The sequence below is a fragment of the Saccopteryx leptura genome, chromosome 3, assembly GCF_036850995.1.
Source record: "Saccopteryx leptura isolate mSacLep1 chromosome 3, mSacLep1_pri_phased_curated, whole genome shotgun sequence".
NCBI lineage: Eukaryota > Metazoa > Chordata > Mammalia > Chiroptera > Emballonuridae > Saccopteryx > Saccopteryx leptura.
The window spans coordinates 242,199,493-242,226,428 of NC_089505.1; the positions used below are offsets into that span (position 1 = coordinate 242,199,493).

Genomic DNA, 26,936 nt, shown 5'->3' on the forward strand with positions numbered 1-26,936 from the left:
TTAAACAACACTTTCCTTTTTCTTTTTCTTTTTTTTTAATGAGAGAGACAGAGGACAGAAAAAGGGACAGAGAAAGGGATAGGCACAGACATACAAAAAGGGAGAGAGACAAGAAGCATCAGTTCTTTGTTGCAGCACCCTAGTTGTTTATTGATTGCTTCTCATATGTACTTTGACCCAGGGGGCTCTAGCCTAAGCCAGTGACACCTTGCTCAAGCCAGCGACCTTGGGCTCAAGCCAGTGACCATGGGGTCATGTCTATGATGTCTATGATCTCATGCTCTAGTCGGCAACCCCATGCTCAAGTCTGATGAGCCTGTGCTAAAACCGGCAACCCTGGGGTTTTGAACCTGGGTCCTCTGCACTCCACTCCAATGCTCTATCCACTGTGCCACTACCTGGTCAGGCTAAACAACACTTTTCTAAATAATTATTTGGTCAAAGAAGAAATGCAAAGGGAATTTTTTAAATATATTGAATTGAATGAAAATTAAAATACAACAATCAAAATTTGTGGGATTCCAACTAAGTAGTGATGACAAGGATATTTTATAGCACTAAAATAGAATAGGAAAAGTTTCAGCCCTGGCCAGTTTGCTCAGTGGTAGAGCATCAGCTGGCATGTGGGTGTCCCAGGTTCGATTCCCAGTCAGGGCACACAGGAGAAGCAATCACTTCCTTCTCCACCTTTCCTCTCCCCTTTTTTCTTTCTCTCGCTCTTCCCCTCCACAGCCATAGCTCATTTGGTTTGAGCAAGTTGTCCTCAGGCACTGAGGACAGTTTAGTGGCCTCTGACTCAGGCACTAAAATATGGCTTGGTTGCTGAGCAACGGAGCAACAGCCCCAGATGGGCAGAGCATTGTCCCCTACTGGGCTTGCCAAGTGGATCCCAGTTGGGGCGCATGGGGCAGTCTGTCTCTCTGCCTCTCCTCCTCTTACCAAAATAAAAATAATAGAAGTAAAAAATAAATAAAAGAATAGGAAAAGTTTCAAATTAGTAATATAAGCTTCCCATCTCAAGAAACTAGAAAATAAATAACAAAATAAACCCAAAACAAGCAGAAGGTAGGAAATAATAAAGAGCATAAATCAATGAAATTGAAAAAACAAAAGTGATGAAGCAAAAAGCAAATTTGTTTGAAATGATCAATAAAATTGGCAAACTTCTAGCAAGATAGATAAAGAAAATGAGAGAAGACATAACATCAACATCAGAAATTAAACAAGGAGTATCATTACAGACCTTATAGACCATATATCTGAAGGATAATAAGAGAATACTATGAACAAGTTTACATACATAAATCTGAATACTTAGAATAAACTAAAATGCTTGAAAAGCACAAACTGCCACAATCTAATATGAAATAAATAATTTAACTAGTCCTATAACTATGAAATAAATTTAAAACTCCTAAAACAGTAATCTCTAAGCCTGGGTGGCTTTATTGGAGAATTGTACTAAATGTTTAAAGAATAAATAATATCAATTCTATACAATCTTTTCCAGATAATATAAGAGAAGGAAACTCATATCAACTCATTTTATGAGGTCAGTTAATTCCCTTATACCAAAAAATAGACAAAGACAGTACCAAAAAGAAAACTAAAGACCAATATCCCTTATGAATATAGATTTTTTTAAAAGAATCAATATGATATTAACTAATATATTAAAAAAGAATTACTGTATAAATCATAATATAATAAAGTGAGGTTTATTTTAGGGATGCAAGATTGGTTCAAAACATGAAAATTATTAAAGTTATTCACCATATCAAAAGGCTGGAGAAAAAAATATCACACTATCATATCAATTGAAGCAGAATAAGCATTTGATGAAGTTCAATATTCATTCATTATAAAACCTATAACTAATATCATATGTAATGGGAAAAAGACTGAATGTTTTACCATTAAGATTGGGGATGAGGCCAAGACGTTTGTGCTCACCATTTTATTTAACATAATGCTAGAATTCTTAGGTAGCACTTAAGTATAGGGTACAAAAATGAAATAAAAGGTATACAGGTTGGAAGGGAAGAAATACAGTAAAACTGTTCCTGTTTATAGAGGATATTATGTTCTATGTAGAAAATCTGAAGGAATCTAAAAAAAAGAAAAAATGCCTTCACAGAACCAACAAGTGAATCAGCAAGGTTATGGGATAGAGCAATATACAAAATCAGTTGTATTTCTATGCTAGCAATGAATGTGTGGAAACTGAAAAATATACTGCTGTTAACAATAGCTAATAGCTCAATAAAATGAAACATTTAGAAATAAACATAACAAAACATCATAAAAACTTGCCTGACTGGTGGTGGTTCAGTGGATAGAGCATCCACCTAATATGCTGAGGTCCCTGGTTCGAGACCCAGAGGTCACTGGCTTGAGTGCAGGGTCATCTGGTTTGAGTGCAGGCTCACCAGCTTGAGAACAGGGTCACCAGCTTGAGTGTGGGGTCACTGGCCTGAGCTCAGAGGTTGCTGGCTTGAAGCCTAAGGTTACTTCTGGCTTGAGCCCAAGGGCACTGGCTTGAACAAGGGGTCACTGGCTCAGCTGGAGCTCCCCAGTCAAGGCACATATGAGAAGCAATCAATGAACAACTAAAGTGACTGCAACTATGAGTTGCTTCTCCTCTCTCTCTCTCTCTCTCTCTCTTTCTCTTTCTCACTATGTTCTTCCACTCTTGCTTTTTTAAAAAAATCCTGAAAACTAGAAAATGCTGAAAGAAAAAGTAAAAGAGCTAAATAAATGAGGAGCTCTATCATGTTCATGGTTCAACATAGTAAAGATATCAGTTTTTCCCTACTTGATGTATAGGTTTAGTGCAATTTTTATGAAAATTTCAGCATCTTTTTTTTAATATACGAACTTATTCTATAGTGTATATGGAAAGGCAAAGGAATTGTAATAGATAACACAATTTTGAAAAAAAATTAGGAGGAATCTCTCCTCTTATCATATAGCTACAGTAATCAAGATTGTGTTGTATTGGTGGAAGAACACATACTTAAACCAAATGAAAAAATAGAGAACACAAAAATAGATCCAAAGAAATATATCCAACTCATTTTTGATGAAGATGCGTGTAAGGCCAGCGGCCGCCACCATCATGGCCATGCAGGTTCTCATTGGATTCGGGCAGACAGTAAAGAAACAGTGGAGCCAAAAAATGGTGGGCCATTCCTTTATTAAAGTCTAACACCTGCAGATGAACAAACACACAGGGAAAACACTTCCCTTTTCATTCAGGGCTCCCAAAGCCCTGACACATTCTCCGGTTTCTCCTAGAATCAAAGGCCCCACCAGTCTTAGCAAAGTTCCCAAAGCCCCTCAGCTCTGGTTCCCCATCTGCACTCCTTCTCTCTCTGCAAGACATGGCTTCTTTCTTCAGCACTCTGCATTCTCTTTGCTTTCCTTGCAAACACTACCTGGGCCCACAAAGACCCCCTCCTCCAGCAAACATTAGCAAAACAATGTCCCCTCCCAAGCAGAAAGGTAATCTGCAATATGCAATCAACTGCCCTGCTCTGAGGGCAAGCATAGACGTGGCTGTCCAGTGCCATGTTTTAACAATAAAAGTAAGCAACTCAAAAAATACAAATTTTACAAACTCATTTGCCCAACAATGCAAAAGCAGTCCAATGTATATACAAAGGATAGCCTTTCTAGCAAATGGTGCTGGAGCAGTGGGACACCCATGAAAAAATAAATAAATAAATCTCTGATATTATATATTTAAATATTAGCTCAAAATAGATCATAGATTTAAATGTAAAACTAAAACTTTTAGAAGAAAACACAGGAGATAGTCAGGACCTACAGCTTGGGGAAGAATTCCTAGACATGACACCAAAGGCACAATCCATAAAAGGAAAAATTGACAAATTGGACTTCATCAAAATTAAAAAACTTTTGCTCTGCAAAAGACCCTGTCAAGAGGATGAAAAGACAAGTTCCAGACTGGGAGAAAATATTTCCAAACCACATCTTTAGCAAAGGACTCATATCTAGAACATATCAAGAAGTATCGAGGCCCTGGCCAGTTGGCTCAGCAGTAGAGTGTCGGCCTGGTGTGCGGGGCACCCGGGTTCGATTCCCGGCCAGGGCACATAGGAGAAGCGCCCATTTTCTTCTCCACCCCCCCCCCTCCTTCCTCTCTGTCTCTCTCTTCCCCTCCCCACAGCCAAGGCTCCATTGGAGCAAAGATGGCCCGGGTGCTGGGGATGGCTCCTTGGCCTCTGCCCCAGGCGCTAGAGTGGCTCTGGTCACGGCAGAGCGACGCCCCGGAGGGGCAGAGCATCGCGCCTGGTGGGCAGAGCGTCGCCCCTGGTGGGCATGCGGGAGTCTGTCTGTCTCTCCCCGTTTCCAGCTTCAGAAAAATACAAAAAAAAAGAAGAAGTATCAACACAACAGTAAAAAAAAAGAAAATCTAATTCAAAAGTGGGCAAAACACATAAAGAGAAATTTCACTGAGTAGGATATACAGATGGCAAATGAATGCATGAAAAGATATTCAACATCACTATCCATCAGACAAATGCAAATTAAGACTATGATGAGATAGCACCACACACTATCAGAACAGCTAAAATAAAAAATACAGTAGTAACAATGACAAATGCTGGCAAGGATCCAGAGAAAGTGGATCTCTCATATATTGCTGCCAGGAATATAAACTGGCACAGCAATTTTTAAAAGTAGTTTGTGCCCTGGCTGGTTGGCTCAGCGGTAGAGCGTCAGCCTGGTGTGTGGAAGTCCAGGGTTTGATTCCCAGCCAGAGCACATAGGAGAAGCCCCCATCTGCTTCTCTACCCTTCCCCCTCTCCTTTCTCTCTGTCTCTCTCTTACCCTCCCGCAGGCAAAGCTCCACTGGAGCAAAGTTGCCCCACGTGCTGAGGATGGTTCCATGGCCTCAGCCTCAGGCACTAGAATGGCTCTGGTTGCAAAAGAGCAAAGGCCCCATTGGGCAGAGCATCGCCCCCTGGTGGGCATGCCGGGTGTATCCCGGTTGGATGCATGCGGAAGTTTCTCTCTGCCACCCCACTTCTCACTTCAGAAAAATACAAAAACAAAAAAAAAGTAGTTTGTAATATTCTTAAATATTTAAACATACACTTACTATGTGATACAGCAATTGCACTTTGAGACATTTATCCCAGAGAAATTAAAATTTACATCTACACAAAAACACATAAACATTAACAACAGCTTTATTTGTAATAGTCAAAAACTTGAAATAACCTAAATGTCCCTTTATAAGGTAATGATTAAACAAACTATTATAATATTTGTCGGGAGCCGATCCACTAATGCTGGCTAACTAGGTCATAGCAGGAGAAGATCCACAACTGCTGGTTGACAAAGTCACAGCAAAAGAAGATAGAGTCACCGCAGTGAAGACCAACAGCTGCGGGTTGACAAAGTCACCACAAAGGAAAGGCACAATGATACTTCCCCCTTTAATCTTTTGAATTAATCTGGCCTTATATCCCCCCTTTCCTGGGTGTGTGCTATTATTTATGGCACAGGGATAATAGTACCATGCTTTCCCTGTAGATTCGTAGTAATTTCTTTGGAAATGAGACAGAAGGTGTAAGTTCCACAGAAAAGCCTGTAAGCCCCTTAAGCTGGGCTCATAGACATAAGAGGCTGGCCATGATATCCCTCATAAAGGGTTAAGTTTGTAGGAGAATTTCTTCTTAATCATGTTAGAAAGAATAAAGTTAGAACTTAACTAGTGTATGAATATAGTAAATGAATAAAGTTTAACTAGACATTAGAATCTTAGGTAAGGTGTAGTGGAGTGGCCTGTTGCGTGGCCTTGGATAGGAGTGCAGCTGGCTAGTAAAGAATGTTTTGTTAAAAGACTTGTTTTGTCACTGAAGGCAGTTGCTGGGCTTTTTCTCAGTAAAACATTCTCATGAGATTTTTGTATTTTCCAAGAATAAGGAGAGGAATGTGGTGGGATTCATAGCAGCAATAGCAATTAATGCCTTCTGATATTATGTTGCTACTAGCTATCTTGCAGGTGCACTCTATGTATCTCTAAGTAAAAATTACTCTTTATACTATGTCAGTTTCTTAATAGCAAGCCTTTTGTAGTCTTGTGAGAAAAGAATTAGGACACTACATGAACTCAAGGCTATTTGCCTGAGCAAGCGGTGGTCCTTTGCTAGTCCTTGATGATTTCGTCTGCTATCTCTTTCTGCGCCCTTGACTCACAACAACAGTAAAATAGAGTTATTAATTAGTACTAATCTTTTAGAAGTTTGTACCGATATTGTTATTACTATTCAAGTTATTGTACAACTGTACTTTGAATAACTTACCACCTGACTTGTAGCTTATAGATATGAATTAACTGTTATCTAGAAATATGTAACCATAGTGAAACTAAAACAATGATGTATTCAAAATACCATGTGATTGTAACTTAGTGTGTGTGCATAAAAAGTAAAGTTAGACCAGCCATTGGCAGAGATGCCTGGCAGTAAATGCTAACCAGAGAATAAAGAATTCGGCTCTCTCACTCGAATTTCGCCGATGCCATCTCCTCCTGTGGGACCCCTGGATTCCCCCCGGGGCTGGACCCCGGCAAATATTCTCATACTATAGAATACTACTCAGTAATAAAAAATAAAAAAAACTATGGACACATAGTTTGGATGGATCTGAAGAGCATTAAGCTGAGTTAAAAAATAAAGCCAATCTCATATGGTAAGACACATTGATTCTGTTTATATAACACTCCCGAAATGAGAAAATTATAAAGATAGAGAACAGATTAATGGTTGCCCAGGGTTAGGAATGGTAGTGAGGGAGGTGACTATAAAAGCATAGCATAAGAGCCTGACCAATGGTGACACAGTGAATAAAGCATCAACCTGGGACACTGAGGTCCCAGGTTCAAAACCCTGAGATCACCAGCTTGAGTGTGGGCTCATCTGGCTTGAACACAAAACCCCAGGCTCACCAGCTTGAACGCAGGGTCCCTGGTTTGATTATGAGATCATAGACATGATCCCATGGTCGCTGGCTCCAGCCCAAACGTTGCTGGCTTGAAGGCCAAGGTCACTGGCTTGAGCTCAAGGTTGCTGGCTTGAATAAGAGGTCACTGGCTCAGCTGGAGCACCCCTGATCAAGGCACATATAAGAAGCAATCAGTGAACAACTAAAGTGATACAACTACGAGTTGATGCTTCTCATCTCTCTCCCTTCTTGTCTCTCTCTTTCTCTCTCTTTCACACACACACTCAGAAAGCATAGTACAGGAGAGAGCTTGGTGGTGATGGAATAATTATGTATCTTGATTGAGGTAGTGGTTACATGAATCCATAGATGTGATAATATGATAAGAACTCCATGCACACATTGTACCAAGGTTAATTTCTTGGTTTTGAAATTTTGATATAGCTATATAAGATGTAACTAGTGGAAGAAACTGGGTGAAAGTTACCCAAGTTCTCTATGTATAATTTTTGTGGTTTTACGTAAATCTACAGTTATTTCAAAATAAAAAGTTAAAGAAAAACAAAGGTGACATTACACACTCACCAGGATGGCTACAAACAAAAGAAGGCAGGCAATACTGACAGGCAATACAAAGTGATAGTGAAAATTCAGTGACACTATAACATTTATTCATTGCTGATGGGAAGGTTAAATGATACAACCACTTTGGAAAATAGTTTTCTAGAAAAATTAAATATATGTCTTCTCTATAACCAAACAATTTCACCCCCAGGAAACTACCTGACAAAAATACATTTACACAAATAAATGTACCTGAATATTCATGGAAGCATTATTCATAATACTCCCAAAGTGGAAACAATCAGAATGTCTATTAACTGGTGAATAGATAAACAAAATATACAAGTAGACTGAGGGCAGAGTGAAAGTGATACTGATATCTATGGCCATGTGGCAGATATGTTCCTCTATTTTGCTACTTTCCTTGTGCATGTCTGTTCCATGACCACATTTGGCTCTGATGTCTGTCTTCTGTCAGGCAGTAGGGGAAGAGAAAAGTAGAGAGTAATCTGGAAGGACAAATGGGAGATAACTAGCATAAGAAGCTTTTTGAGAAATGAGTTCATGTCCCAAACAAAGGGAAATGGATTTTTCTTCCCTCCTCAAGTGACTATGCTATATGCATCTGACACTCCTCAGTACATCTGACCCTAGATTAATCCCTTGATCCTTTAAAAAACAAAACAAAACTAATGAAGCTTTAATTATTCTATTAGGAGAGGCAGACCATTATAGACTAAAAGCCACTAATTAGTATTTCAGAAAAAAATGCAGACAAGAACTTCTTTCCCAAAGAACCCTGGTTAAGAGCTCAAGAAAATCACTGGAATAATATACACAAGTATAGAACAATCTAGCCTTTGTTTAAGAAAAAATGTAACTTTAAATCCATTGTCTCTGACCTATATAAATATCTAACATTTTCTATCTGCAGAGTTAGCTCAAAATATAAATGGAAAAAGATAGCAGGTAAGAATCTTGCCCAAAACGAACACCTCAATATAACTCCTCATATTTAATTTCTGAGTGTAATAAAAAAGATCCTGAACTCCTCATAAAGAATCATGACAGAGGAATCATAATTAAAATATTATAATTCCTTTTATATCCATTGTGACCTTCATATAAATAAATCTGACCAAAGTGACTGATCTCCTCTCAATGCAGAATTTCAGAAGAATTCTCTAACTGTGAAAATCTTACCAATTATTACACTGGGGAACAATTTTTTTTTTCATTTTCTGTTGCATGAGGTTTTAGAACTGTTTCTATATATTTCTGCATCGCTGATTCCAAATCTTAAATCCGTTTTTTGGTGCATGCTCTAGTTTTTATGCAATTTTAATTTCTTTTTGTTACAGTTAATGACATGCGTTGGTTTTTAAATTGGAGTTAAAGGGCAACGACTCTTGGACTGAACATAACCACAAGACAATTAATGTTTTACAAACATCACTTTTACATAATTGTAGTTGTTTTGAAATGTAAAAAATTATTATCTGATAAAAACACCCTCTTATTTTGTTTTAAGATTGAATCATGGCTTCTTCAAGTAGGTGTAAATGTAAGAATAGTCCTGACACCTTCTGTTATATATGTGGCTGTTACACACTTCAACGTCAAAGGTGCAATATTTCATCATTTGTGACACATGCATATATTGCCTATTTTCAAGTTCCCCTTTGCAATCAAAACAAGAATTGGGCTCCTCATATTGTGTGTCATAATTGTGAAGAAATGCTTCATGACTGGACAAAAGGAAAACGCAAAGGAATACCTTTTGGTATTCCCATGGTTTGGCACAAACCTAAGGACCACAGCAGTGACTGTTATTTCTGTCTGATCTATACAGAGGGCATCAGCAAGAAAAAATGGCATATGATCGCATATCCTAATATTCCTTCAGCAATATGACCTATCCCACACTCTGAGACACTCCCAGTTCCAGTTTTCAATGGTTTTATTTCTCCTAAGGATGAAGAAAGTGAACATGGTGATCAAGTGTATTTTGATAAGATGCATGAGGAAATGGTTGTAGAATCGGAAGGGTCTTCTTCTGATGCCAAGCAGTCATTAACCCCTCAGCAGCTTAGCCAACCCAAATTGAATGCCTTAGTAAGAATGACATAAAAATTGTCCTCGACTTTCTGAAGTATGAGGAGCATAACTGGATCATTTGTGTGGATCTTAAAATGGTAAATTTCCTGCTAGGACAACAGAGAGGTTTCATAAAGTACCCTTGCTTTCTGTGTTTGTGGGACAGCTGAGCTTGGGAGAAACACTGAACACAGGAGGAGTGGCCAAAACATGAAACTCTGGAAGTGGGATGCAAAATATTGTGAATGAACCTGGAGTTAATCGAGACAGGATCATTTTTCCCCCTTTTCACATCAAACTTGGCTTAATGAAGCAGTTTGTTCAGGCTTTGAATAGAGAAAGTGAATGCTTTCAATATATTATTTCTGCTTTTCCTGCCTTGTCTTTCGAGAAGATAAAAGCAGGTGTATTTGATGGACCTCAAATTCAAACCTTCATACGTGACAAAGAATTTGCCAGAAAAATGAATAAGAAGGAGAAAGTAGCATGGCAGTGTTTTGTGGCAGTTAAGAAGAACTTCCTTGGCAACAAAAAAGCAGGTCCTGGCCAGTTGGCTCAGTGGTAGAGCATCAGCCTAGCGTGCAGGAGTCCTGGGTTCAATTCCCGGCCAGGCCACACAGGAGAAACTCATCTGCTTCTCCACCCCTCCCCCTCTCCTTCCTCTCTGTCTCTCTCTTCCCCTCCCGCAGCCAAGGCTCCATTGGAGCAAAGTTGGCCCAGGTGCTGAGGATGGCTCCATGGCCTCTGGCTCAGGCGCTAGAATGGCCCTGGTTACAACAGAGCAATGCCCCAGATCGGCAGAGTATCGCCCCCTGGTGGGCATGCCAGGTGGATCCCAGTCGGGTGCATGAGGGAGTCTGTCTGACTGCCTCTCCCTTTCCAACTTCAGAAAAATACAAAAAAAAAAAAAAAAGGCAGAAAACTATGAACTTCTGGTTCAAAGGATGCTGTTGGCTTTCGCGACATTGGATGTAATATGAGCATTAAGATTCACTTTCTGGAAAAAAAAAAAAAAAGATTCACTTCCTGAATAGTCCCCTTGATAAGTTTCCCCAAAATCTTGGAGCTGTTAGTGATGAGCAGACTACTGCTAGAGCATCAAACGAGATTGTCCTCAACAAGTACACAAACGCAAGAGCTACAAACGCAAATTTTTGCCTAAATAGAATTTAAATAAGTTTTGCGCAAATTTTATGATTACATTAAGTGTTTTAATATGTTCTATTTCGAGCCTGACCAGGAGGTGGCGCAGTGGATAAAGCATCGGACTGGGATGCGGAGGACCCAGGTTCGAGACCCCGAGGTCACCAGCTTAAGTGTGGTCTCATCCGGTTTGAGCAAGGCTCACCAGTTTGAGCCCAAGTTTGCTGGCTCGAGCAAGGGGTCACTTGGTCTGCTGTAGCCCCCCAGTCAAGGCACATATGAGAAATCAATCAATGAACAACTAAGGAACTGCAACGAAGAATTGATGTTTCTCATCTCTCTCCCTTCCTGTCTGTCTGTCCCTATCTGTCCCTCCCTCTGACTGTCTCGGTCACAAAAAAAAAAAAAGTTCTATTTCAAAATTGTAGACAAATTCTGATGCAATCATCTTTTAGTGTATTAGTGTATTTACTGCATTATATAAATTATTATATTTTCACAAAGATGATGCTCAAGAAGACATTCTACTTCATTATGTTAAAGTGTTGACAATTTTACAATAAGATGAAAACCTAAAATCTTGAATTGCAAAAAAACTATAGCTTACAGTGAAAAACTAATGTCAGATTTGAGATCAGCACACTCGAATTAGGTAAGAACAAGTGTTTTTGTGGATGCATCAAAAATTTTGTTCCCAGTGTTATTTTTTTTAATCTTTTAATTTTTTAAGCTTTTTTTCAATTACAGTTTCTAGTCAATATTATTTTGTATTACTTTCAGGTGTACAGCATAGTGGTTAGATAATCATATACTTTACAAATTGTTCACCAATATTTCCAATACCCTACTGGCACCATACATACTCATCTTACCAATTCTTTTATCTTTTAATGAGAACAGAGAAATTATTTAAGTCATATATGACCTATAATGGGATTTTAGAATTAATAGTGCTCTGGCCACTCTTTATTTTTTTTTTTTAAAGACTTTATTTATTCATTATAGAGAGGGGAGAGAGAAAGAGGGAAGGGGGGAGGAGCAGGAAGCATCAACTCCCATATGTGCCTTGACCAGGCAAGCCCAGGGTTTTGAACCGGCAACCTCAGTGTTTCCAGGTTGATGCTTTATCCACTGCGCCACCACAGGTCAGGCGCTCTGGCCACTCTTATGCCTATATTCCAGCAAGCAAAAAAGGAAAAGAAGCAAAGGAAACTCCCACAACCTTTAAAAAAATCTTATCAAAAGTTATCTCCAGCCTGACCTGTGATGGTGCAGTGGATCAAGTGTCGACCTGGAACTCTGAGGTCACTAGTTCGAAACCCTAGGCTTGCCTGATCAAGGCACATATGGAAGTTGATGCTTCCTGCTCCTCCCCCCTCCCCCTTCTCTAAAATGAATAAATAAATAAATAAGTTATCTCCATCACTTTGCTTACCATCATTCTAGAACTTAATCACACTGACACTCCTAGGTGTTTGAGAGACTGGGAAATACAAACATTTTAGATAGTCATAATGCCCATATAAAAATGGACAATTGTGCTACCTAGAGGAAGAGACTAAATGTTGAGGGACAACTAGAAATCTCTACCACCACAATATAAACTCACAAGAAAAAATTGAGAGAAGAAAAATCACAACAATATTTCAGAAACTATGAACAGGTGAAAAAGTGATAAATGACTTAGCAGTCCCAAAAATGCTAAATCTTAAGCCAGAAGTGGGAAAGCTAAGGAAGAAAACAAATTACACCACCAAGTCTCAAAAAGCTTTGGAATTGACAAAATTAAGTACTTCAAAGGTAAGAATGACAGCTGAACTAAAAGTAGAAAGATGTTGAACCTTTAGAGCAGTGGTGAGATTCAGGTGGTTCACACCTGTACAGCAGAATTGATCCCTAATTTTTTATTGAGTTCATTGAACTGGTTGTTAAATGGCATTTGTAATGAGGGTTCTCTCTAAGGTAGGCACTGGGGCAACCAACCGCCCAATGTGGAAATCACAAATTTACATTCCTTACTCTTTTTTAACATTCATCTGTGCAACAGTGTATTCTAAGTGCCCAGAGTAATGTTCATTCTATCTATAGGTGAAAAAAATTTCAAGTGAAGATGCCAATCAAGAAGCAATATGGAAATATCTTAAATAACAGTTTTGTTTTTTGTCAGCTATTATTTAATATTTTTTCATTAATATTTTAAAACTCTTTCTTATAACATAATCTAGTTTTGTGTACCTCTTTTATCATTCTTATTTACGTATTAAACACATGAAATAATAAACTACCTTTCAGTATACAGAGGTCCTCAGGTTACAACATAGTTCCATTCCTATAACAATGACATGACCCAAATTTTAGTGTACGTAGAAATAAACCCTAACCTAAGTCACTTATTTACCCTAACCCAGTTGTAAAATCATAATCTAGAACATAAAAACACAACTAAGCCACAGAAAAAGGAAAAGGACATAAATATACTGTACTGTACACTGTACTGAAGTAACAGAAAAAAATGAGTGTAAAAAAAATTCCTTACCTTTATTCCTGTGGTTGGCTCACACACTGGAAGAGACATTGCAAGGTGGGAGAGAGTGACCTATTGGGAGGAGGAAGCTGGAGAGGCAGGAGAACCTGCAGAAAGTGCTGGAGATGCTGGGTCAGGTGAATCAGGATTGTCTAAGGAACATGCAGAAGATGCTGGAGATGATTCTACCTGTACTACAGGTGTTTTACCTCAAGAAGCAGCTGATATAGAGGGTACAGGATCTGTTGCAGGCCTCTCTAACTTCTTAAAGAATTATATAGGCTAGTCTGGAAGGTTGGTGACTTCTTCTCTTACAAAACCTGCCTATAGCATTGCAAGGCATCCGTAACAGCTCTGTAGACCTTACTGAATCTGTCATCGCTGGGGTCCTCAGCCTGAAATTTTGCCAACCCATCCTCTACCATAGAAAACCCTTCTGCAAAATCCTTGGTAGTAAATCTCTTGGGCTCTGGGGTTTCTATCTCTTCTTCTTTAATCAGCTGCTTCTCCAGCTGAATGAGGTCCTCAGCAGATAGCTCCTCTCCATTTGATGTCATTAGCTCTGTGACATCCTCAACCTCCACCTCCAAATTAAGCTCTTTACTCATGGCAACAACCTTCTCTATTATAGCCTTCACTGACTCCTCAAAGCAATGGAAATCATACACAAACTGGAGACACAGTTTTTTCCACACATCATTTAAGTTTGTTCAGCATAAGCTGAAACATTGACTTACCAATTTTTTTGAAAATTTTTATGGGGGTGAGCACTGTAAACTCAAAACATCGTATGTCAAGACTGTCGTAATGTCTATCGTTTTTTATACTTAAAATGGTCATTAGGGCAGAGAACTGGTTGTTAAATTATTTGAATACCACCACTGCTTTAGATCATCTCTTCTACTCCAAAAGCAACAAACATATGCTTTTGATTACATGAACAGACAACAACTGGTCAACATACTTGGGAATATGTCATTCTGTTGTGGCTGTTACCTCTTTGTGCTCTGACGGTACTTATCTTACTTCTTTGTAAAGTTAATAGAGAACAGGAATTATGGTGGTTCTGTGTTGTTTTTGTTGTTGTTTGTTTTGTTTTAGATACCTAGCATATCATAAGCAACTAATAATTTTTTTTATAATGGATAAGTGAATGGATCTATGTCATTTACATAGATACTTTTTTTTAGTTATTTTATCAGTTGTAGAACAGGGACATTAAGTCAATACTAACCTCTTCTGTTTAATCATCAATGTCTTAAATGCTTTTAGGGTGCAGTAATGATGAAAATAATAACCACAGCTAACACTGACTATATACAGTGTGCCATGAATTAATTCATTTAATACTCACTCTCTAAGATAAGTATTCATTGTTCCTAATTTCTAGTTGATAAAATTTAGGCTTAAGAACCCATAGCCGCCCTGGCCGGCTGGCTCAGGGGTAGAGCGTCGGCCTGGCGTGCAGAAGTCCCGGGTTCAATTCCTGGCCAGGGCACACAGGAGAAGCGCTCATCTGCTTCTCCACCCCTCCCCCTCTCCTTCCTCTCTGTCTCTCTCTTCCCCTCCCGCAGCGAGGCTCCATTGGAGCAAAGATGGCCTGGCGCTGGGGATGGCTCCTTGGCCTCTGGCCCAGGCACTAGAGTGGCTCTGGTCGCAACAGAGCGACGCCCCGGAGGGGCAGAGCATTGCCCCCTGGTGGGCAGAGCGTCGCCCCCTGGTGGGCGTGTGGGAGTCTGTCTGACTGTCTCTCCCCGTTTCCAGCTTCAGAAAAATACAAAAAAAAACAAAACCCACAGCCAATAAGATGGAAAGCCAGGTTAAGAACTAAAGTATATTTGGATCTAAAGCCAGAGCTAAAACCTAGCTACTTCTTTAACTAAAATGCCCACTACTTCTTAAGAATTCTCTACTCTTCTCAGGCACATTTCCTCATTCTTACTGGTGCATGATATTTAACTCTCAACCTCAATATCGTTGCTCATATTGAACTTTCTGCCTCCTTACTCATCCCCCACAAACACACACAGATACATAAAAAACTATATTTTCACAAATGTTACCTTTTCAGTTCTCAGCCCAATCTCACTTCCCTTCCAACAATACTTACCTTTCTTTTTCTGGACTTCTAAAGCATCTATACTCTATGACAGTCTCTTCCAACTGGGGTGCCCATACCCCAAGGGCTACAAGAAGACCTCCCAGAAAACAAAGGAATAGGTAATTTTAAAGAATTATATAGAGTCTCAATTTCCATTAGTATTATTTTCTAAAACTTCTCTGACTAGTCATGCCTATGATGATGTCATCAGGCTGCTTCTTCATTCCCACCATTCCTCTCACAATTACCCTCTTTTCATTTCACAAACACACAAAAATCCAAAGTAAAAAGGAAGAGGGAAACCCTGGCTGGATAGCCCAGTTAGAGCATTGTCCTGATACACCAAGGTTGTGAGATCAATCTCTTGTCAGGGCATATGCAAGAATCAACCAATGAATGCATAAGTGAGTGGTACAACAAATTGATGTCCCCCCCCCTTAAAATCAATCAATAAAAATAAATAAAAGGAAGAGGGAAGAACTACATATTTTTCACACATTATGAATCTTACTCTACTGAATTGCCATGTGGTGTTAAAACTTCCTGGAGCACTAAACAAAGGAATAATTCAAAATGTAAGAAAGTAAAAACTTATGACTGGGTTAAAGTCTTTTGCAAACAGATGGTTTCCAATTTTAACAAAACTGAAGGAAAACCAAATTGAGTAGCCGTTGATAGGTCATTAAATAATTTTTATTGATAGATCTTTATATGACATTTGGCATATAACTAAAAAGGGATTTGACAATTTGACATGTCATATTTGTGAGAACAAGGTTTTTCAGCATTATAACAATAGAAAATAGGAATCGAATTCACACTAAATATTGCACCATTTGAGCAGTGAATAACTTATTTATTCACACAAATCTGAACTAATTGAAAAAAACCATCATGTTCATGCCATTAAGAGATTCATTTTCAATTAAAGTTCATGCTTAATGCCAAATATATATCAAAATCAATAATATACATTGTTTTAACTGATTTATATGATATATGAACAATAATTCTAATAATAATTCAATCTGGATCACCCCTTAGAGCTTATGGTCACAGGAAACTAAAATCTTACAACATGTTAGTTCTGACTGGTGGCACAGCAAATTGAATGTCACCCTTGGAGCGCTTGAGGTCGCTGGCTCAGTCCTGGGGTTGCCCACTCAAGCTGGGGTTGGGGCACATATGAGAAGCAATCAATGGCACAACTAAGTGAAACAATGACTTGATACTTCTCTCTCTCTCTCTCTCTCTCTCTCTGTCTCCCTCCCTCCCTTTCTCTCTCTCAATAAAAAATATTTAAATGTTACAACAGGCAAATATTTTGATACAGAGTAGTAAGATAGGGTGATAAAAATTGCTAAACAAAAAATTACCATATATTACATTATGATAAAACTGTAGGAAAAATGAAATGGAAATATGAGTTCAAGCAGAAAGAAAATAATATAAATACCTGTTTTAAAAAGCAAAAAGACCTGACCTGTGATGGCGCAGTGGATAAAGCGTTGAGCTGGAACGCTGAGGTCGCCTGTTTGAAACCCTGCACTTGTCTGGTCAAGCCACATATGGGAGTTGGTGCTTACTGCTCTTCCCTATCTCTCTCTCTCTCTCTCTCTCTCTCTCTCTCTCTCTCTCTCTCTCTCTCTCAGTGGATAGAGCATTGTTTCACTGAGCCACCCTGGCCTGCGGGCGTCCCATATTTGATCCCTGGTCAGGGCACATATGAGAAGCTACCATCTTTCTCTTCCCCTCCCTCTCCTCCTTCTTTCTCTCTTCCCTGCTCGCAGCCAGTGGTTCCAGTGTTGGCCCAGGCACTGAGAATAGCTCAGTTGATTCAAGCATCAGCCCCAAACTGAGGTTGCCAGGTAGATCTCCAGTCCAGATACATGCAGGAGTTTGTCTATTTCCCTTCCTCTCAATTAAAAAAAAATAAAAACATCAAAAAGCTTGCTTATGTACTTTTTAAACTGAATAACAGTAAATATCAAAGCACTGTGATATCCATATACTATTGGATTATGGCTTAAAAAGTGATGTTATAGCTTTATTTTTTAACATTGATATTTAAAATATGTTGAGAGTTACATCCTTAGCAACTACTTACACTCAGAATTTTAAAATCTAGATGTCAATTTAAAAATGTTTAAAGGAGTATATCATTCTTCAGATTCTTTTAGGAAAAACCCTAGAAGGCCGCTAGTCTTTCTCTATGGCAGGGGTCCCCAAACTACGGGCCTGCGGGCCGCATGCAGCCCCCTGAGGCCATTTATCCGGCCCTCGCTGCACTTCCGGAAGGGGCACCTCTTTCATTGGTGGTCAGTAAGAGGAGCATAGTTCCCATTGAAATACTGGTCAGTTTGTTTATTTAAATTTACTTATTCTTTATTTTAAATATTGTATTTGTTCCCGTTTTGTTTTTTTTTACTTTAAAATAAGATATGTGCAGTGTGCATAGGGATTTGTTCATAGTTGTTTTTTTTTATAGTCCGGCCCTCCAACGGTCTGAAGGACAGTGAACTGGCCCCCTGTGTAAAAAGTTTGGGGACCCCTGCTCTATGGTTTCATTTGTTCTCATTTTTTTCTTGAGTAGGATTCTTATCTTTCTATCTAGTTGTATGTTCTCTGTGTGTAAGAATTGTGTCCTATTCCTTGTGTTTTCCCAGAGACTCAGGGAGAGTAGCATGTTAACGAAGTAAGCAATTCTTACCTTGTGATGGAACTGAGTTCCAGCATTGGATTAAGCAGTCTATGTACCCTGGCAGGATTGTAACTCATGCTCATGAATTTTATGTGCATTTTAAAAATACTTATCAGTTTTTATCTTTGGTCAGGAAAGTTTTCTCATCCCAAAATATAATGCCTTCCCACCTACCCCCCATCACTGGCTATTGATGCTTGAAATTTCTTTAAATAGTGTCATAAATTTTTATTCCACATTTACTCAAAATGCATATATACCTTCGTAGATGTAACACTGATCTAGAATCACATTATATTAGATCACTTCCTGATAGCAAGTTTTTAAAGGAGGATAAGGAGAACCCAGAAGTTTACCCCTTGGCTCCTTGAGCTGACTGCAGACTAAACCAAGCCTCTCTTGATCCTGAGGAGCAGACTAGGTAGGACCTTATCAGTTATGAAATGATCAACCACATCAAAATCCCCATTTCTGAGAAAACATCACTTTCAAATAGAGAAGCTCCCAGTGCTTAAACTGACTGCAAAATAAAGATAATGTTTAAGAGTAACCCTGCTAAGCCTCCAATTTGCAGGCCACCCCAAAGTAAAACTAAACAGTCTCAACTGGTCCTTCCTTTGGGTGAGTGAATGAGTCAAAGCACCTTTTTCCTATTTCTGGTAACTCCACATAATCAAAGCCCTTTGACTGCAAATTTTCTTTCTTCTGGTATAGGGAAGATTTGAATGCAATGCCTAGAATATACTAGACAGTAAGTTAATGTTGGTCAAATAAAAAGATTTTCAGGAAAGTAAGGAACTCCTGAGAAGTAAATGGTAATGAAGTTAGACCTCTCCTCAATTAATCTGAAACCTGAGTCACTAAAGATTTGTATCTTTGATTCATTTTTCTCTGCAGCAAGTGAAAGGGAACTTTGCTAGGCTGCAGGCCTGCATCTCAGAGCTCCGCATGTTACAGAGAGAAGGTTGTTTCAGACCACAAAGCACTTCTCTGCAGCTGGCAGTAGAAGATGGGCTCCAGCAGTTCAAACAGTACAACAGACATGTGACCACAAGCGCAGCCCAGACCTACACTTCCCTGGAGGTAAAAGACGCTAGCCTTGGGAGTCTAAACCATCTTCCCATTTCAGTCCATTTGCATGCTTCATTATTTATCATTCTCATATTGTTCTTTGTTTCATACACATTAAATATAATTTTCAAGACAATTTTCAGCACTCTGCAGGCAGGAGGCATGGTCCCTTTTTCCTATAACCTATGCAGTTCTTAGTACACAGTGAGGCATAGAGAGAAGCTCTTAAAATGAAAACTAAAGTGATTTATAAGGAAAAACTAAAATCAAAATAAAATCTGAATATGCCACCTGCCTTTGGACTTTTAGAACTTGTAAAGCAATCATTAAACTGCTTAGATTGGTGTCTACATTTACATATTCTGGGTACCCTTAAGAATTTACGATTGTTCTTAATAAAATCTTGGCATCAAAATTAGTAAATTTTCGCCCTGGCCGGTTGGCTCAGCGGTAGAGCGTCGGCCTAGCGTGCGGAGGACCCGGGTTCGATTCCCGGCCAGGGCACACAGGAGAAGCGCCTATTTACTTCTCCACCCCTCCGCCGCGCTTTCCTCTCTGTCTCTCTCTTCCCCTCCCGCAGCCAAGGCTCCATTGGAGCAAAGATGGCCCAGGCACTGGGGATGACTCTGTGGCCTCTGCCTCAGGCGCTAGAGTGGCTCTGGTCGCAACATGGCGACACCCAGGATGGGCAGAGCATCGCCCCCTGGTGGGCAGAGCGTCGCCCCTGGTGGGCGTGCCGGGTGGATCCTGGTCGGGCACATGCGGGAGTCTGTCTGACTGTCTCTCCCTGTTTCCAGCTTCAGAAAAATGAAAGAAAAAAAAAAATTAGTAAATTTTCTTGGGATTGGCATATGATACAAGTGTAAAAATTTCTAAAAATTCTGATGCCAGACTGAGACTATCTTAAAAATATAGTAAGTCATGACTGCATACCCCATTAAGTGTGAGTTAAAACACTCAGTCTCTGGTAACCTCAGGCATCAAAAAGATTTTTTAAATAGTTTTTTTAAATAATTATGCTTTCATCTGCATCTCTTTTCATCAATCAAAAATGTCTACATACAAAAAAGAATTGCCCCCAGAGTTTCAAATTCAAGAAAAAACTAATAAAAACAGAGTGTATTCATGCAGGTGAAATAACATATTCAAATTATACACAAACACCTCAGTATTCCTTCAGATCACATCTTCTGATCAAGGTGAGTACACTTTAGAGTTAAAAGAGCAAAAGAAACAGCTCAGCTGGGTCTAGGTGAAGCAAGGAAAGAAATCTATGGGAAGCACCATTGTGGGAAGGGAGCATGGAGGCTCTGCTACTCAGTACACATTTAGTGAGTGGAGTTTAAGGATCCGATTTTCTTTATTTCCTCATAAAACCAAAGTATTTTCAGTAGGGCAGATAACACCAGTGCTTCAAGCAATCTTTAAAAAATTAAAACACGGGGATGGCTTTTCACTAGTCACTTTCTAGCGTAGGCTCACCCTGTCTGGAAGGGTCCTCTGATGATTCCAAAATAACCTGCCAAATGAAATTTGATTTGTAAGTTACAGTTAAATCCTCTTCTTTGCCCTAAAGACAATAGCCACTGCCACCGACTTCTCCTGTGTGTATCCTCTAGTTCTAACCTGTGTTCCTCGTTCTGTACTCCAGGGAAGGCAGACACATTGATTCTTGGATTTATTTCCAGATTACTATTCTGACTTCCCAGCCTGGAAAAGAAGTGGTCAAACAATTGGAGCAAGGATTGAAAGATACAGACCTAGTCAGAGTCAGGAGGCTTCAAGTGGTTGAAGTCACAAAGGAGGCCCTAAAGTGCTCGGACTCAGCATCCCCTGTTGAAGAGCTCAGCAATGATGGTAAGAATTAAATGAAAAAGTAAAAAGAATGGTAAGAATTTTAATGAGTAGTGTTTTACAGGTCAGTCCTTGGTCTCTTTATGTTCTTATATGAAATGAAGCCAACAGATTTCACTGTGGGTCAGACAGCTGTTTCTAGGTGTTAGAGTTGAATTTTTTAAGCATATTTTTAATTTCAGAAACAATAGATGTTAATGTAAAGCCTGAAATATTATAGGTATAAAAATTCCTTCCTCCTCTAATTACTTTTAAGAGATTGCGGTATTCCTCCCAACATTCTTTCAAAAAGACATTCGTGTGTGTGTGTGTGTGTGTGTGTGCACGCGCACACATTTGTCCCTCAGTATCTGCAGGGAGTTGGTTCCAGAGCCCCCACGTATAACAAAATCTGCAAATGCCCAAGTCCCTTATATACAGTGGCATACTATTTGCATATAAGCTATGTACATCCACCAGCATAATTTACATCATCTCTAGATTACTTATAATACCTAATACAATATAAATGCTATGTAAATAACCTGACCTGTGGTGGCGCAGTGGATAAAGCGTCGACCTGGAAATGCTGAGGTCGCCGGTTCAAAACCCTGGGCTTGCTTGGTCAAGGCACATATGGGAGTTGATGCTTCCTGCTCCTCCCCCTGTTCTCTATCTATCCCTCTCTCTCTCTCCCCTCTCTCTCTAATAAAAATGAATAAATAAAAATAAATAAATAAATAAAATAAATGCTATGTAAATAGTGATTATACTGTATTGTTTAGGTAATACTTATCAGAAAGAAAAGTCCGTACATGTTCAGTATAGATGCAATCATCGTAGGCCTAAGTACATAAGACATCAGCAACAACATAACTATTTTTTTGAAATATTTTTGATCCACTTGGTTGAATCAACCAATGCAGAGCCCGTGGATATGGAAGGCCAACTGTAATTAATATTTTAATGAGATAATTACATACATAATATTCTATAATCTTCTTAGTGTTTTAGTCAGCTATCTATATTTGTATCTATAAGATGATCTGTCTCATTTTTTACTGGCTTCATGATTTTTTTAACTGTGTGGTTGGATCATAATTTATTTGTTCAATGGCTTATTAATGATTAATGAACAGTTTATTTATTACATTTTTCTATTAATCAATGCTGAATGAACAGACTTTTATGCAGGGCTAGCTTCATGGGCTTATGAGCAGTGCAGTTACACAGGGTCCTGCATTCATAAAAGCCCTATCCTTAGGACTTGGTGCTCTTTGTTTGCTGAAGTAACATTCTTAATAATTCTGATCTTGCCCAATGTGTGCTTTGTAAGTGAAATTTGGTGGGACAGTGAAGCTTGTGCCAGGGAATATAGTCCTGGATCACAGACACCCTGTCTCCTGCATCCCTCCCACCTTCTCAGAACGGTTCTCAGTCACTAGCTTCCCAGCCCTGGTGTCCCCAATCTGTTCACCGCCACCCAGCAACCACTGGCATCCAGGTCCCTGTCAAGAAATCCTACATAAATTACCCATAACCCTATACTTCCTAGAAAAAAAGTCTTCAAACTGAGTCCTAAAGGGCAAGTAAGAATTAGCCAAGCAGCAGTGGATAGAGTGTTGGACTGGGATGCGGAAGACCCAGGTTCGAGACCCGAGGTCGCCAGCTTGAGTGCAGGCTCATCTGGTTTGAGGAAAGCTCACCAGCTTGGACCCAAGGTCGCTGGCTCGAGCAAGGGGTTACTTGATCTGCTGAAGGCCCGCAGTCAAGGCACATATGAGAAAGCAATCAATGAACAACTAAGGTGTTGCAGTGAAAAACTGATGATTGATGCTTCTCATCTCTCTTCATTCCTGTCTGTCTGTCCCTATCTGTTTCTCTCTCTGACACTCTCTCTGTCCCTGAAAAAAAAAAAAAAAAAAAAAGAATTAGCCAAGCAGACAAAGAGGAAAAGGGCACTCAAACAGAAGACCCAGGGGTAAGAGAAAGGAAGATGAATCAAGCTTTGAGAGACATGCCCACAGTGCCATATGATGAGCCTCATCAGGCAAAGGTGGAAGTGAGGCTATAAAGGTAGGCAAGGGTCAGATTAAGAAGAGCCACATGTACCCTGGATCCATTCTAAGACATAGCACTTCATCCTCAGGCAATGGAAATTTATGAATAGATTTTAGTCAACAAGTCAGGTCCCAAATTACAGTTTTAGAAGTTGTTAACTCCTTTTAATTTATCCACCAGTCAAATTACGGTTCACCCTCCTGCAGTCCTTTCTGGCTATATTGGCCTTCTCCAAGGTTACACACACGAGAAAATGCCCACTGCTCTGATACCATTGATCTCTCCTGGTAGCACATGGATAAGCTTACTCTGCCCTTCACCCCCTAATTAGTCAGAGGTTTGGTGACCACGGGTGTGTTTCCCATCAGATTCTGACACAGCTGGATCCTTCCAGCATCATGAGGCCACCAATGTTATTTTGGTCAGGGAGGCAGGATGGGTAACCAGCCTCAGCTGTGTGGTTTGTGAGCTCTCCCCTACTGCACACACTCTGCGTTTCACAAGTCAGTCTCCTAACTCAGTGGTCCCCAACCTTGTTTGGGCCACAGACCAGTTTAATGTTAGAAAATATTTTCACGGACCGGCCTTTAGGGTGGGACAGATAAATGTATCATGTGACCGAGACAAGTGTCAAGAGTCTTAGAAGGATGTAACAGAGGGAATCTGGTCATTTTTAAAAAATAAAATATCGTTCAGACTTAAATATAAATAAAACGGAAATAATGTAAGTTATTTATTCTTTCTCTGCGGACCAGTACCAAATGGCCCACGGACCGATACTGGTCCGTGGCCCGAGGGTTGGGGACCACTATCCTAACTGACCACCCTCTTTCCCTCTCTCTGTCCCTCCACTCACAAGAGCATGTCCCCTGAATTCCCTCTTCTTTCCTCTAAATTCCTTCCCCTATCTTCTTCCAGCCAAATCCTCCCCATCCTCTAGGCCAAATTCAGATTTGTGGCTACTGTATTGATTTTCCTTTACTCAGAACAACCAGATCACTTGTGGTCTGCACCACACAATTTAGCACTTAATTATATACCAGGTCGACTCTTTACCACTGCTTTATAGTATGATGATTTTGCCTTCTCACCTAAAATTTTAGAGTACTTGACATCTTTTCTCTCTGAATTAAACCCTAACTACTTTGGGTTTCCAAAATTGTTTTACTCATTTTTGGGTCACAGTGTGTAGCATATACAAGATTATCAGTAGATACCTGTTGAATGAATTGAAGACAATAATGCCTGTGGAGGCTGTTCTTGGTCTGCCCATCAGCCCCCATGTCCCCTATCCCTAGTAACAACTCCACCTTCCTGGTCACAGAGTGGGCCATGACCCAGGTGAGGCAATCATCGGTCCCCCTCCTCCAATTGTAGTCTTTCCCAGTGGGTTCTCAAACTGTGAGTGAGAAGCTCTTTTTCTTTCTCTTTGGCCATGGACAGATCAGACATGGTCTATGCCCTTTTCTCCCTTCAGTGACTGTGCCCAGAAAGAACTCACTGTGTCTGTAATGCTCAGAGTACTCTGAGGTTGCCTGACGCCTTTATTTAGAATTGTTAGTGGCTAGAGCTGTATGGAAGAGCTGTTAACTGCAGGAAAGCAGTTAATCTTTCCACCTTGTGCCGCTGCTGCTGATCCTTCCTGTAACTTCCTATTTGCTTATAAATAATACATCATCCCATAAATTGCATTTAATTCCTCTTTGCAGGTTAAGCGTACATATGATTCATGGCTTGAAATCTTCCTACGTTGCCTGTACTTTCCTCATAATTAATTCCTTTATTCTAGCATGTGCTGCTTTATCTTGGTGTCCTTATCACAAGACTAGCAACTTTAGCTTCTCTCATTCTCAGAAGGATGCATGCTCCAGAATTAGGTTTCCTAAGTCTAAATTTCAGTTCTATCATGCACTAGCTGTGTAACTTTGGGCAAGATACTTAGCCTGTCTGAGCTTTAGTCATTAACTCATACCCCATTAAATTAAATGAGATCGTGTATGTTAATTACTTAGTGCATCATAAGTTATCAGTAAAAGTTAGCTATTGTTATTATTAACATTTAAGAAATATTTTGGGCCTGACCAGGTGGTGGCACAGTGGATAGAGCATCGGACTGGGATGCGGAGGACCCAGGCTCAAAACCCTGAGGTCACCAGCTTGAGCATGGGGTCACCGGCTTGAGCATAGGATCATAGACATGACCCCATGGTCACTGGCTTGAGCCCAAAGGTCTCTGGCTTGAAGCCCAAGGTTGCTAGCTTGAGCCCAAGGTTGCTGGCTTGAGCAAGGGGTCACTCACTCTGCTGTAGCTCCCCAGTCAAGACACATGTGAGTAAACAATCAAACAATTAAGATGCCGCAATGAAGAATTAATGCTTCTTATCTCTCTCCCTTCCTGTCTGTCCCTATCTGTCCCTCTCTCTGTATCTCTCTCTCTCTGTCTCTGTCACAAAAAATGTAACTATAGACTATGTCTTTTGATTAGTAAATTCTGTCATTTTTAGTACAGCCCTGTACAGTGAGAACTAATCATTATAAGATGATTTGGGGATGCTAAAATATACAGAATTATAAAAGAAGTGAATTTAAAAATTAAAATAGTAGATTCACATTTTATATTTTTAAATATTTTGTAACTTTTCAGTGATCCTTTTTTATTTTTATTGATTTGAGAAAGAGAAATATCAATTTGTTGTTCCACTTATTTATGCATTCATTGGTTGATTCTCATATGTGTTCTGACCAGGGATTGAACCCACAATCTCTGCAGTTTGGGACAAAGTTCTAACCTACTATCCAGGGCCTAGACTCATTTTAGAAAATTGTGGGGAGGGGGTTGTGGGTTTTTGTTTGTTTGTTTGTTTTGTTTTGTTTTGTTTTTTAAGTGAGAGGAAGAGAGATAGACTCCCACACTTACCCCAACCAGGATCCACCTGGCAACTACCATCTGGGGCCAATTCTCAAATTAACTGATCTGTCCTCAGCTCCTGGGCTGATGCTGGAACCAATCAAGCCACTGGCTGTGAGTGAGAAAGAGAGAGAAGGGGGAGAGGGAGTGGAGAGAAGCAAACGGTCACTTCTCATGTGTGCCCTGACCGGGAATCAAATCTGGGACATCCACATGCCAGGCCAGCACTATATCCACTGAGCCAATCAGCCAGGGCCTTAGAAAGCTCTTTAATAAATCTAAAATAAAAAAGTTAACTTTAAATCACATTTATATCAATTAGGGTTTTCTGTAAATTTTTCATATTGACCCATTCCTTTTTATAGCTGTGAGGTATTACAATGTGTAAATTCATCATCATTTATTTAATCATTCCACTGGATTTTTACATTTTACTGAAGAACAGTGTGACCTTGAACAAGTTGCTTAAACTCTTTATTCCACAATTTTCTCATTTATAAATAGGGCTAATAATAGTAGCTACCTCATAATGTTTTTTAAGGATTAAATTCAACTTGCATTTAAAGCACTTAGAACAGTGCCTGGCACATTAAAGCAGTAAGTAAATGTTATCTGTTGATATTAATAGTACTAGTACCTTTTTACATATGTGTTTTACCAAGAAAATATAAAGTTCTAATAATTTTTTTATGGAAAAGAAGATGTGAGCATAAAAAATTTTTTAATTTAAAAATCATTCATAATCCTACTATCCTCTTACACTGATTTTATTTTTGCACATTGCCTCTCAATTGTCCATAATTATGTTTAGGTTACATAATTATAATTTTTGTATGTAATTTTTTGTTTTCATGTAACATAATATAATTTTTACCATAATTTTTGTTATTTATCTATTTTGTTTCTCTTTTGCTCTCAAAAGAGTACTAGGAAGAGTTGATCTACAAAACAGAAA

General features: G+C 39.4%; 1 protein-coding gene across 1 annotated transcript in view; it reads left to right on the top strand.

The window, feature by feature from the left end:
• Positions 1-26,936, top strand: part of M1AP (meiosis 1 associated protein) — a 93,349-nt gene that overhangs the window by 9,324 nt on the left and 57,089 nt on the right. Inside the window, exons 3-4 of the mRNA XM_066377910.1 lie at positions 19,006-19,191; positions 20,868-21,036. Of these exons, the coding sequence (XP_066234007.1) occupies positions 19,006-19,191; positions 20,868-21,036 (355 nt within the window). The remainder of the gene's footprint in view (positions 1-19,005; positions 19,192-20,867; positions 21,037-26,936) is intronic.